General features: G+C 45.7%; 1 protein-coding gene across 1 annotated transcript in view; it reads right to left on the bottom strand.

Annotated features, from left to right (window-relative positions):
* Window positions 1–6,540, bottom strand: part of BNC1 (basonuclin zinc finger protein 1) — a gene marked incomplete at both ends in the record, with an annotated part of 29,662 nt that extends 23,122 nt beyond the window's left edge. The window contains one exon of the mRNA XM_082619610.1: window positions 6,463–6,540. Coding sequence (XP_082475736.1) covers window positions 6,463–6,540 — 78 coding nt within the window. The remainder of the gene's footprint in view (window positions 1–6,462) is intronic.
* Window positions 6,541–13,568: the final 7,028 nt, after the last annotated feature.

Here is a 13,568-nt window from a genome sequence, read left to right as displayed (position 1 = left end):
GCTGGGAAAACTGGACAGCTACATGTAAAAGAATGAAATTAGAACACTCCCTAACACCATACACAAAAATAAGCTCAAAATGGATTAGAGACCTAAATGTAAGACTGGACACTCTAAAACTCTTAGAGGAAAACATAGGAAGAACACTCTTTGACATAAATCACAGCAAGATCTTTTTTGATCCACCTCCTAGAGTAATGGAAACAAAAACCAAAATAAACAAATGGGACCTAATGAAACTTCAAAGCTTTTGCAAAGCAAAGGAAACCATAAACAAGGTGAAAAGACAACCCTCAGAATGGGAGAAAATATTTGCAAACGAATCAGTGGACAAAGGATTAACCTCCATAATATATAAACAGCTCATGCAGCTCAATATTAAAAAAACAAACAACCCAATCCAAAAATGGGCAGAAGACCTAAATAGACATTTCTCCAAAGAAGACATACAGATGGCCAAGAAGCACATGAAAAGCTGCTCAACATCGCTAATTATTAGAGAAATGCAAATCAAAACTACAATGAGGTATCACCTCACACCAGTTAGAATGGGCATCATCAGAAAATCTACAAACAACAAATTCTGGAGAGGGTGTGGAGAAAGGGAACCCTCTTTCACTGTTGGTGGGAATGTAAATTGATACAGCCACTATGGAGAACAGTTTGGAGATTCCTTAAAAAACTAAAAATAGAACTACCATATGACCCAGCAATCCCACTACTGGGCATATACCCAGAGAAAACCATAATTCAAAAAGACACATGCACCCCCAATGTTCATTGCAACACTGTTTACAATAGCCAGGTCAGAAGCAACCTAAATGCCCATCGACAGACAAATGGATAAAGAAGATGTGGTACATATAAAAAATGGAATATTACTCAGCCATAAAAAGGAATGAAATTGAGTCATTTGTTGAGACGTGGATGAACCCAGAGACTGTTATACAGAGTGAAGTAAGTCAGAAAAAGAAAAACAAATATCGTATATTAACGCACATATGTGGAACCTAGAAAAATGGTACAGATGAACTGGTTTGCAGGGCAGAAGTTGAGACACAGATGTAGAGAACAAATGTATGGACACCAAGCGGGGGAAACCGCGGTGGAGTGGGGATGGTGGTGTGCTGAATTGGGCGATTGGGATTGACATATATACACTGATGTGTATAAAATGGATGACTAATAAGAACCTGCTGTATAAAAAAATAAATTAAAAAAATAAAGAAAAAAAGAATCTGCCTGCCAATGCAGGGGACATGGGTTCCAGCCCTGGTCTGGGAAGATTCCACATGACACGGGGCAACTAAGCACGTGTGCCACAAGTACTGAGCCCGCCTTCCACAACTACTGAAGCCCACGCGCCTAGAGCCCGTGCTCCGCAATAAGAGAAGCCTCTGCAATGAGAAGCCCGTGCACTGCAACGAAGACCCAATACAGCCAAAAATAAATAAATAATTAAATAAATAAAAATTGCTGTATTGTATCATAGTCACACAACAAAATACACACTTTAAAAATTTCATTAAAAAAGAATTGCTGAACAGAAAATATGATTTGCTAAAAAGCAGTGTGAGTCATTTACTACATTAAAATCTAGCAATTCATAAGGCAGTTAAAAACAAATGCAAAACTCACTGGCCCCCTTTAGAGGATGCTATGGAACCAAAAAATGTTAAACAAAGGGAAAGAATTAAGCATGTATCCTTTATCATACCAATTGTAGTTCAGGGCAACCAAATCACTGATGAGGCAAATATTCTCTTTATAGTATTCCAGTAAATAAACAAATGAAGAATTAGAATATCAGCATTCTGCAACTCTTAATGAAAAAGACAACAACTAGGTCACCTGCCTCTGCATTGGAGGATACATACTACTACATATGGGGTGTTCTTGCCCCAAAAGTTCAAATCTGAATTAGATCAAGCCTTTTGGTATAGGGGATACAGGAATGTTTACATGATATCACGAGGAAACAACCACCAAAATCCAGGCTGGGGAGTACTCCACAAGACAAATGACCCAGGTTTTTCAACAGATAAATTGCAAGGAAAAAAGTAAACCTATAGATTAATAGACACAATTTATGGACCTTACTTGAATACTGATTTGAACAAACCAATGATAATATAAACTTAAAGGGACAATCAAGGGAATTTGAACACTTTAGAAATTTAATGACATTACATAGTTATTGTTAATTTTTAGATGCTATATGGTATATTGCTTCTCTTAACAAAAGAGCCTTTTATTTTAGAGCTACATATTAAAGTATTTATGAATGAATGCTCAGGATTTGCTTCAAAGGAATTTAGTGTTGGTGACGGTGAGGAGAATGGGTAGGGGAAACAGACGAAACAGGATTGGCCCAAAGTTGATCACTGTTGAATCCCCAAGCACATATCACCAAGCTTCATTAAACTAGTCCAATTTTGCTTGAAATACTCTATAATAAAAAGTGAAAAAAAAGGGGCTTCCCCGGTGGTGCAGTGGGACACGGGTTCGTGACCCGGTCCGGGAAGATCCCACATGCCGCGGAGCAGCTGGGCCCGTGAGCCATGGCCGCTAAGCCTGCGCGTCCAGAGCCTGTGCTCCGCAACAGGAGAGGTCACAACAGTGAGAGGCCCGCGTACCGCAAAAAACAAACAAACAAACAAACAAAAGTGAAAAAAAAATAAATCAAGACTCCACCTCTCCCCCAAATTTTAGTTTTGAGTAAGACGGCGTAGAGGGAGAGAGCAGTGTTATTCAGAGAGCCCAGAGGAGGCTTTCTCCAGGAGGCAGCAGGCATGCTCTCAGCAATGCATGTAGGAAATGCCACAGTCCTAGGCGTAAGAAGGCTCACCCTGTACATGTCTGTCAAGACCAGGAGGCTGGGCCACAGAGCACAGATTTCTGTCATGGGCAACAAGAGCCGACCGAGAAAGGCAAAAAGCGGGGGGTGCTGTCCAGATGGGCAGCCATGAGTCTGTCTCCTGGGTTCATGGAACCATCAGCGTTCTGAACAATGGGAAGACACCGTTTATCACGAGCATGGTTGAAAGAGGGGACCCTGGGAAGGCTCAGAAACCAGGCAGGTAGCATTTGCAACATAAAAATGACACTAAAGGAGAACTGACAGAATCTGGTTTCTCGCTGCAAGGATGGGGATGAAAAGAGGCCGGTCAGAGAAGACGGAGAGGGTGGAGAAGGGTCTGGCAGAGAAACGGCAGGTGGGAGGTAGAACTCAGGGAACAGATGTTGGGCCAAGTCTACCTGTTAGTAGAAAGTATGCATGAGGCACTTGTAGTGTTTTCTCTTGCTGCTTAGTTCAAAGAGGGAGATGGGGAAAATACTTGTTCTTTTGATCTCTATAAATCAAAGTATAAACTCTGTGCCAAAATAATTTAACAGCTGTGCCTCTTTCCTTAAAATTATTAGTTCTAAAAACAGAAAATATAAAAAGTAGAAAAATCTGCGAATCCTACCTTAGAAACCAAACCAAACATTTCTTCTTAAAAAAACTAACAACAACATAAAAAAACTATACAGGTATATAAATGATATGGAGACATTTTTTTCCTTTATAACCTAAGTTTCAGAGACCTCAGTTGTAATCTTCAGAAAACTTTGACAACATAAAACAAAAGGACATTAACTGTACATGTAGGGAACTTCTGGATACAACAGTCAGCCTAAGGAAAAAAATAAAAACCAAAACAAAAAAAGACATTTACATTTCAGGATAATTTCAACTATACAAACAATGTAACTTCACCATTGCTGCTGATGTAAAATGACAATGACATTATGAACATTGCTAAGTAAAATTTTGCAAATATTTCTTTTAGGGACTTAGGGAGAACTAGATTTTAAAAATGAAGTGTAAAAAAACCCCTAGATTTTCCAATTGAAATTTTTGAAAAGAAAAGATCAGACTCACTTATGACATCCTGATCACTGTCTTAACATTCAGCATGGGGTATCGTGAAAGAGAGTTGTCTGTATAAAAATTTTATCCTCATAATGAATAACGAAAGAAATAATCAGAGGGCTACAGAGCAAGGACAATGCTTCTGGAAGCTGATGTAGACCTGGAAAATAATTTTTATGTTTGCTAGCATGTACTGAAGGATCACACAAATAATGTGTAAGAGGAGACAAACTAACATAACTCTATGAAAAAAGTTAGCAGCCTGAATTAACTTTACCTGAGACAACCACTTCCCTCCACATAGGCTGTTTGGATCTGGCCTTCACAACATTTTATTTGTCCATTTTTCTTTTCTCTCACATTAGCTGAGTGAAATTATCAACCCCCAAGGCAGCGTCCTCTTGTGATATGTTAGGCTGGTTTATAATAATGAGTCCATGTGTGGACGGGAACAGCGATAGCTGGTTTGCTTATTTGTGCGAAGTTTGAGAAGGCCCCAAGTTGGACCCTGGTGAAGCAGGTCTGCACTGTTTAGACCCACCTTTTTGGATAAAATAGGCGTGTGTCTGAGTAGAGAAATGGGGCTGCACCAGAATCGTGGAACTTCCAGAATTAGGAAAAAGGGCTTCAAAGAATGACAAGATAAGAGGAAATAAGGTTTTCAGGTGGAAACCGATTTAAAAGGGAAAAAAAGACCGAAAAAACAACCCTTTCCAGATGCCCCTTCTGTGCAGAATCAGTTAGCTTTAATATCTCTCAGATAAGTCATCAAAAATAAAATATCTAAATAAATAAAATTTAAAAATCTACAGAATACTCAGAATAAAGTAATTTAGAAAATTTATTGACTCTAGCACTGAGATTTCACCTTAGCTAAGATATTTTTAGTTCTTTTTAAACAGGACTGTTTCTGACAAAAGTAACTCATTCTAAATGACGTCTGTAGAGGTGAAAATTCACCCTGGGGTAAAGCATGCTCCTCCTGCAAGTAATTTACCTTGTGGAACCTTCAGGGCAACTCTTTAATGGCCACTGTCAAAACAACTTCTAAAGCCTACACAAAAGCTAGAAGACACTTATGCCCCTCACCCCATATGCTGTGGTTTAATTTTACTGACAAACTAAACTTTTAAAACGTTTTCCCATTTATATTTGTCCATAGGCATTCAGAAATAATAAGTGTATGCTTAAAGGACAATTATTACTTGTTCCACAGGGAAACCGATATGGCTTTTCTCACCCAATGGGTTGGTTCATCCTTCTTTCCAAGCTGATGCTTCTGAGGTACAGAATATGGGCATGGGCTTGGGACACAGGCCTAACTGATCCATGGGAGAGGCATAAAAATTAAAATAAAATAAAGATAACCCTCTATGTAAACTTCATGCTTTCACTGCAATTACTCCATTTTCATTAACATTTCTAGTGTGAATTATAACCAGAGCAAACAGATCATCGTTCCACGTCCCAGTAGATGTCAACAGCCAAATAACCACTTCAAACTAACCACTCTCTCTGTCTGACTGAAGAAGTGGCACACTGCTAAATCCTTATTATTCTGAAGGGAATAGGAACTATGGGTACAGGTGATATTCTAAATTAAATTATGCAGATGTCTGAACATATTTGAGTTCCCAGAGTATGAGCAGTACTTTGTTCTAAGATTTCACCACCTCTTCTATAACAGAACATGTTCAACCAACAGTTGAGTTGAAACAGTAACACTTTCTGGGGGAAATTAAAGTTAGCAAACTTTTTAGATGAGAAATCAAATAATGACTCACACCTTATTCTTTTAGGTATGACAAAAAAGATAAAGCTATTTATCAAAATTTATTTGAGCAAAAGTTGTGGCTATCTTTTTACACCTATTTAAAGCAAAAATCAAATCCTGGACAATCTGTAACATCTGAAGTAATGCTCTTTTACATCATGCACAAAATTTTTATTTTGACGTATTCAATTTTAATGAAATTTTAGTAATATATATCAACAGATTTGGGGACAGCTGAGAAGTCAGTATATTTATCACTGAACAAGTTTTAACACGTAAGCATGTATTTGCAAAAAGCAGTCTAAGAAATCTTATGAAAAGATCCCATGGAATCCAATATCAAATTAAAACAGCAAGGAATAAAAGGACACCAGAAAAAAAAAGATATGCTAAATGTTGTTTTTCAATTCACTTACTGTCCAACCAAAATCTTTGTTGCTTCGATGAGAAGAATATATTAAAAAAAAATTCTTTCTAGATCTACTCTATGGGACACACACACACACACACACACACACACAGAGAGAGAGAGACAGGGCTTCCCAGGACACCAATGGGGCCTCTTTTAGGCCCCTTAAGTGTTAACAGCAGAGGCCTGGCTGGGACCAGGCGCGTCTGGCCCGATTTAAATGCCCTGTCTTCAGAGGACTGCGGTGAGCATGGCCATAAAACTAGGGGACATTACTGAACCTTAGAGTGTCTGATCCTCCCCCCAACAATACACACAACTTTACTCATACAATTAAGGCTGCTAGTTGGCATTCCATTTAACTGTCAAAGTCAGACCGGTGGCAGCCCCGCAGCCACAAAGAGATGCCTTAAATGAGAAGAACATGTTTCTACACCGCATTTGAGAAAGTTTGGCTCCGAGCTATGCACTGATTAATATCAGATCTCCTCCTTCATTCTCTGCTCGACAATCTTGTCACATCTGGCTGACAAATCCTTAGGAGGTTATGCAAAACCAGGCGGCCGGTGGGGCTCGGGGTCTGGCCAGCGGCGCCCGAGGGGCAGCGGGGACCACGCTGCGGCCTCCTCCTCCGCCCTCGGGCACCCCCCACCCCCGTTCCCCTGCCCCGCCGCCAGTCGGCAGCGGGGACCCGCCTGGGCGCTCGGGTGGCGAGGGAGCGCGGCGCCTCCGGGGCCGGGAAGCCGAGTGCGGCCGGGGTTCAACACCCGCGACGTGGGACCGGCCGCCCCGGCGCTTGCAGGCGATGTCGAGTGCGGCGGGGGCACCGCCGCCGGCTCCGCAGCCCGGTCCAGCTCTGTCACCTAAAGGCTGCCCGTCCCCAAGTAGCCAGAGCCCACTGTGTCTGGCTTGGACGTGGAAACCCTAGAGCCTGACCCCGATTCCCGGGGCTGCCTGAACCAGGGGGGAAACACCTAGCGCTGAACTGTTCCGCGCACCCGGCAGGTCAGCTGTAACCTTTATAAAAACCTGACCTTGCACCCTCGAATCTATCCTGTCCCGGAAGCTTCCTGACCCGTCCTGTCTGCGTCTTCATTTGCAGTTTTGTACAAAAGATCTGTAGACAACCCCTGCCCCCCGCCCCGGACAGGAGGCCCCGTCACTGTCCCTCGCCCGGCTCCGCAGTTCTCCGAGTGACCGAAGGCTACCGCACGCTTAAGTCTCCGGAAACAGAATCCAGGTAAAGAAAAAAAAAAAGGCCACTTTAAAAATCAGCTGTTTAATTAATTCTGAGGTAAAAGCGGTTGAAACAGTCCCAATGTCCTTGGACCGAAAGCCGAGGTGCTGAGGGGGCGGGAAGAAGTGCGGAAGGCGGCCGCCCAGTCTCTCCCGACCCCGCACTTTCGACGCGCCGGGGCTGCCCCGGGGACGCCGGGGTCCCGCCCCCGCCCGCCAACCCCGGTCGCTCACCCAGAGAGCGTCGGGCGGCTCCGAGACGTCGGGCGGCGAGGGGTCCGGGCGCCCCCACGGGCCCTCCCCGCCGCAGAGACGCTCCCGCACGCCCTGCCTCGGGGAAGGACCGCGCCGCCGCCGCGCAGGTGGCCCTCGGGGAGATGGCCCCTGGCGCACCCCCGAGTACCGACCTGCTCGGGGTCCGAGCGGCGTCCCCGGCCGCCCCGCCCTGCGCGCTGAGGGGGCCCCGCGTCCGGGGAGGGCGCCACGCTTACCTCAGCCATGCTGCGGCCGTTGCAGTGCCGTGGCTACCGACGCGTGTCCCCGGCTTGGGCCACCCCGCGTCCGCCTCAGCTCGGCGGGCGCTGCCGCATCCAAGCTCTGGCCGTCGGGGCCCGCCGCGGAGAAGTGGGCGGCTTCCCGTGCTCCCAGGCCGCGCGACGCGGTGGCCGCCCCCGCCCTCCGGAGCGCCGCGCACCGCGTGTGCCCGCACGCCCGCCCCCTGCGCCCCGGGGGGGGCGCCCCTCCTCCTCTCCCCTCCCCCTCCTCCTGGGCTGCCGAGTCGCCCGAGGCTCGGGCGCTGCTGCGCCGCACGGGAAGCCGCCTCCTTCTCCCGCGGCCCACTAACGCGCTAAATCGATGCAGCTGATGCGAGGCCGTGGCCCCCGCAGACAGCGGAGACCTAGCCGGCGGCCGGCGAGGAGGTGTCTGCCCCCGCCGGGCTTGAAGGCACTTGTCGGTAAAGATACAGACGTGTCGGTGTTTGCCTGTCCCGGGGAAGGGCGAAATGCTCTGAAGTTCTCTGGCTCCCATGTCGGGGATGATTCTGCCGCCCTGTCTGCTCCGGGGCGCCCTCGGGTCCCACCGCGGCCAAGAAGAGGGCTGTGCCACCCTCGTCACTAGAAACTTTATTTCCAGAGGAAGTTTGGGGACGTGTCCCAGGATGTGGAGAAAGAGGGGCGCCAGGAAGTTTTATTACGAACTCCAACAGGCATCCCCGCTTCCCTTCTGTGGTATAAGGAGTTATAGTCTTCAGCTTTACCACTTTCCTGGGACAAGTCTTTGCTCCCTGAGCCTCAATTGCTTCCGTTGTAAAATGGGATTAAGTTTTCACCTCTCTTATTGAGTAGTAAGGACGAAATGTAATTAAATGCCCTGGAAAACCAAACAGGAGCTTGGCCGCCATGAGCAGATGGGAAGGGGCCTGCCGGGAGAACCGGTTTCCTGTCCTGGGGACAGGGGATGCTTCACCCCTAGGAGCTGACAGAGATGGCCCACAGCTGCTGAAGCAGGACCCAGCTTTTCTTCTGCCCCGCCCTGGGGCAGACACAGAACCTGAGGAGAGTCAGGCCTTCTCTCCCTTTTCAGGTCCCTAAAAGGATTCTCTGAAGGCTGGATTTGGGGGAATCCTACTTCCTTCTCCCCCAAGTTAACCCACCTACCTGGCTGCTAGTGGAGGTCCTTGGAGGGAAACAAAACCCTTGCCCATTGTGGAAAAAGATGTGAGATGAAAGGGGAAAAGAAGCGAGTTGCACTCATTCAGACGGAGGGTACTGGTCCTGGCTCTGAATGGCGCAGGCCTCTGAATGGAAGAGGAGGGAAAGGAGCGACCATGGTGCTTGTGGAAGAAAGTATCTGGGCTTCATAGGGTCCAGAGAGCCCCTGCTGCCTGTGCTCCGCAGGCTGGACACACATAGCTGGCGTTCTGGCCATGCCCTGGGTCTGCAGTGTGGTGCCCTTCCTTGCAGGTATGAGGTTGCCTGGCCTCATGTGATGGACTCTGCTCTCCCTGCCTTAACTGGTGGTGGCAAGATTCATTTTCTCACATGGCTGACTTTATTATGAAGCTTTGCTTTGTGAATTCCAAACCTAAACTGCTTACCTTCCGTTTGTGTCCTCCTCCTTCCTACTCCCAGCATTTCGACCTTTCTCCTTGCTGCTCTTCTCTGCTTGTTGTAACACAGTGCATCCTTCAAGACCTTTCTCAAACGTCACTGCTTCTCAGAAGCCCTCCCTGATCCACCAACCCTCCACTCTGTGTGCTTTTGTCCTCTTCTGACCCCCAAGCACTTGTATCTGCCTCTCTAATTGTGTTTATTACATTATCTAGCCTGGTTGTGATGTGTCCTTGTCTTAACTTCTTTGGTCATTACTCATCTTAGTGGCTTCTGTGTTATGAGTTGCTGCAGCAGACAAAGCTCAGGTTTTGACGTTAGAATGGCTTGAGTGTAGCTGGTTCGCGCAATTGGAAACTGAGAAAGTCAGCTTTCTAGGCCTCATACTGTCCTCATCTTTAAAAGTAGGTATGAAGCCCTGTTTCTGGCTAGATTGGTAGAGCTAAATCAGATAGTTTCTGTTCTGCAAACGCTGGTCTCCTTCCTTTCTCCTGCACATAAAACTGATTTTGTAATTAATTTAAATTTGTTACCAGAGGAGTCCTTGGTTGCAGTATTATTGAATGGCCGTATATGCTTATTATAAATACACTGAAATGTCTAAGACCCAGACAGTGGCCCACTTAAATACCTTTAATCTGTCTGATTGATGGTTTTTGTCAGTACCTTTGTGTGGCAACTGAATTATATTTTAGTAAAACTTTTCACTAGCAACAAATATCATGATCAACCTGTTTAACTCTGTTTCTGGTTACAGACAAGGAGGATTTTTAGCAATACACAATTTGAAAACGTGAAAATAGGCCACCTCTCCCAAGACGCACCATTGGGATCCACATACACATTTCTTCAAATATGACAGTTTGGACCCCCATGTATGGAATCAGTAGGACTAGATGAAAATTGCTAATTAATCTTCTGCAGGTTCATTTAGAATCATATACCTGATAAATGTGACTCCTGAAATCAGTCCTCATGTTTATTCCCAGATTTGATGGGCTTCTCTGCCACTCCTTGGAAACGTGTAAGCAGAACCTGGGACGGAGGAACCATCCTTGAATATACAAAACAATGTGGCACCGGCTGGGTAAAGATCATCCAGATCACACTTCTGTTCTCCTACTGGTCAGTAATGGGACCTGGGCATGACTTTCCTGTCTCTAGGCCTCAGCTTCTTTATCTGGCAAGTGGGGCATCCTGAGGGCCTACCCTGTTCTCACAGTCCTCCCTTTTTGCTTCTATGTGCTTCTGTGCTTCCACCTTGCCATTTTTCTTTTGTGTCCAATTTTTTGTTGTAGCAAGCACGAAAAACAGAATGTCTTCACTGATACCAGGGATTAAAAAAACCTTTATTAAAAAGGGTAAAAGTCGAGAAGGCACAAAATAAGCAAATCCCTGTGACCTGTTCTTATGGAGGCATGAAGCAGCTCTTCTTAAATGAGAGACTTGGTTGGGTTGCTGTCTCCCTGAGTGAGGCCTTTCCTGAGGTGGGTGTGCTGAGATTGCCCATCCTGAGACCCACTGGTGTATACCGAGGGGTGGGGCAGGTTGAGTCAGGGGAAGCAGGGCAGGTGGGGGTTGTGTGAACTGAGAGCCAGTGCATGGGTGAGGTGATCAGTTGTTGTTCTGCTTGTCATCAGCTGGGAATGTGGGCTCACTTTTGCCAGATTTCCTGAGTTTGCAAGAGAAGCTGGAAATATTCTGATATTTAAAAGTTGGCAACTAATTCAAATTTTTGATAAATATGGTGTGAGTCAAACAAAATATGTTTTTGGGCTGAATCTGGCCTATGTGCTGTTCATTTGCACCCTCTGCTGTATACAGGGATGTCTTCTTGAGGCCTGGGCTTGTAGTATATAGTAGGTGTGCAGTAAACATTTGTAGAGTGAATATGACTCCTGGTGGCGAATGGCTCACAGCCCCCCTAACCGTTAAATGGAATTCTCAGAAGCCACACAGAGACGACTAACAACCTTTGTGTGTTGGATTCAGAGCCCACTGATGGGCTGGTAAACATCTATAATATTTATACCCTGATAAGTCTCCGTCTAGTTGTTAATAGTTCTGTGAAATTCAGAATAGCCTCTTGTTGGGAAACTAATTCTCACAAGAAAATTTTTCCCCAGTGGGCACAAATGAACTTGAAAAAAATTTTTTTTAATTAAAAAAGGGTATTTTTAATCATGGGATCATCGTGTTAAAAAGGGAAAAAAAACCCCCACCTTTACCTATGGAGGTTTGGGCACCACTGATGGGAACAGCGTATTACAGCAGGGCAGGTGGGTAGCTGTCTCCCTCCTGAGCTTACCAGTGGCCCGGAGGAGGAGCTAGCCCTGGGGCAGTTGGCAGGAGGACTGTGTTGAGGGCCAAAGGGGCAGGACAGGGAAAGGCTTTTGACATGGCAGCGTGGGCAGAGAGCTGTGGCTCTGTCGAAAGTCTTCTGAGGTGGCCTCACTTGGAGTCTTCCACATTCCTCTGAGGACGGTGCCGGCAAACACTGGAAGACAAGAGTCACATTTGTTCCATCCCCTCCCAGCCCAGACACAGACACCTGGCAGGTCTGGGCACATCTGCTGCTCAGCTCAGCATTGGAGCCTGACTAAGCCACGTTGAGGCCAAGCTGCACACGCCCCCCATTCCCCAGCTGCCTGCTGGGGGACAGGCTGGCCTGCCACAGGCCTGGCCCAGGTGTCGCAACTTCTTCCCTCTAGCCCCTGGGCTGCTCCCTATTGAGGGGAAGGAGATGAGGCCATTCCGGAGGTGGCACAGGGTTTTGGTGGCAGAAAACTGTTCCTGTTTCTCCACCTCTCACACAAGGTCAGGGATTGAGGAGACCAAAATGCCCTGAAGGTCCTGCTACCCCAAGGGGAATGCACTGTGTCTTGCATTTGGAGTTTTGGTAGCCAAGACTGCCGGATCTCAAGGAGGGGGATGTCAGTAAGGAAGAGTGATAAATACTGTTGTAAATTCCAACCTGCAAACAAACCCAGGCCCGATTCTAAACTGCTTCCCTGTGTGCGTCTGACAGTGATGCAGTTTGCGAGCATCCGTGACACCCTCTGCAATCAGGAAAGAATATTCATTTCTGATGCGGACAAATTGAAGGCTTATGATGGTTCTTTCAAGTGTAATGCTTGGAGAAAACACTGCAAGTTTGGCTACCATTGTTTTGATATGTCTGGGATGCGTGAAGTTAGCTTCTCATTTATTCTGTCCTCCATGGCCTTTAAACAATCAATGACAGTCGTGAGAAGGCTGTGGCCTGCCTTCCAAACAGCTCATCCTCTCTTCACCAAGGCAGTGGAAAGAAAATATCACAGGTGGACTCCTCCCTGGACACTTTATTTAGTACTGCAATTGCAACTCTGAACTCAAGGAGCTCTATTTCTATGTAAAGTGTAGAAGAAATACTTGTTGAAAATCCCTTAGACTGGCACTTTGCATATTGAGTTGATGAATTTGGAGTGGATTTTATCAGGACAGGACAGTTTTGGGAGGCGGGTGAACATGTGTCAGAAGAAAACTTTTAAGGTTCATTATACCTTGGAACATGGCATCTTCTGCAAATTTAACAACCTATTATTCAAGTTGAAGGAGAAAATATTTGGGTTACTATAACTGAGAATTCCAAGCTAGGTCACATTGCTTTTGGAAGTAGGGAAGAAAGGTTTAGGGAAGATGGACTATAGGATGGACTTTAAATCATTCTCAATTACTAACTGATAGCAAACTTCTAAAATATTTCTTTGGGAGTTTCAGTGTATTCTTAAGGGAAAAGAGAGCTATGAAAAAACAAACAGTTATGCATTTTATGATTTTGAAAAAATAAAACCACCTTTAAATTTGATTTATCAAATTTAGAGGAAATAGATTCCTCTTTACAGCCCTCATTTCTGATACTGAATAAAAATTAATTAGTAATCCAGAGTCTAGGCATGAAAAAGGATTGCAGCAGATACTACGCTGTGATTGCCTCCTCAACCTCCATTTCATTCCTTCTAAACCATGTCGCAGCCGTTTCTTCTGGGTGGGTACCCAACCCCAATCCCACAGGTAATTGGTTCAGGTGACCCAATCACAGGGTTTTTCCTGGTCCCAGGGATTGGTTCCAGGGTAGTCCAA

Source organism: Mesoplodon mirus (assembly GCF_964341445.2).
Source record: "Mesoplodon mirus genome assembly, chromosome: 4".
Classification (NCBI taxonomy): Eukaryota; Metazoa; Chordata; class Mammalia; order Artiodactyla; family Ziphiidae; genus Mesoplodon; species Mesoplodon mirus.
This window is presented reverse-complemented; position numbering and strand designations above follow the sequence as displayed.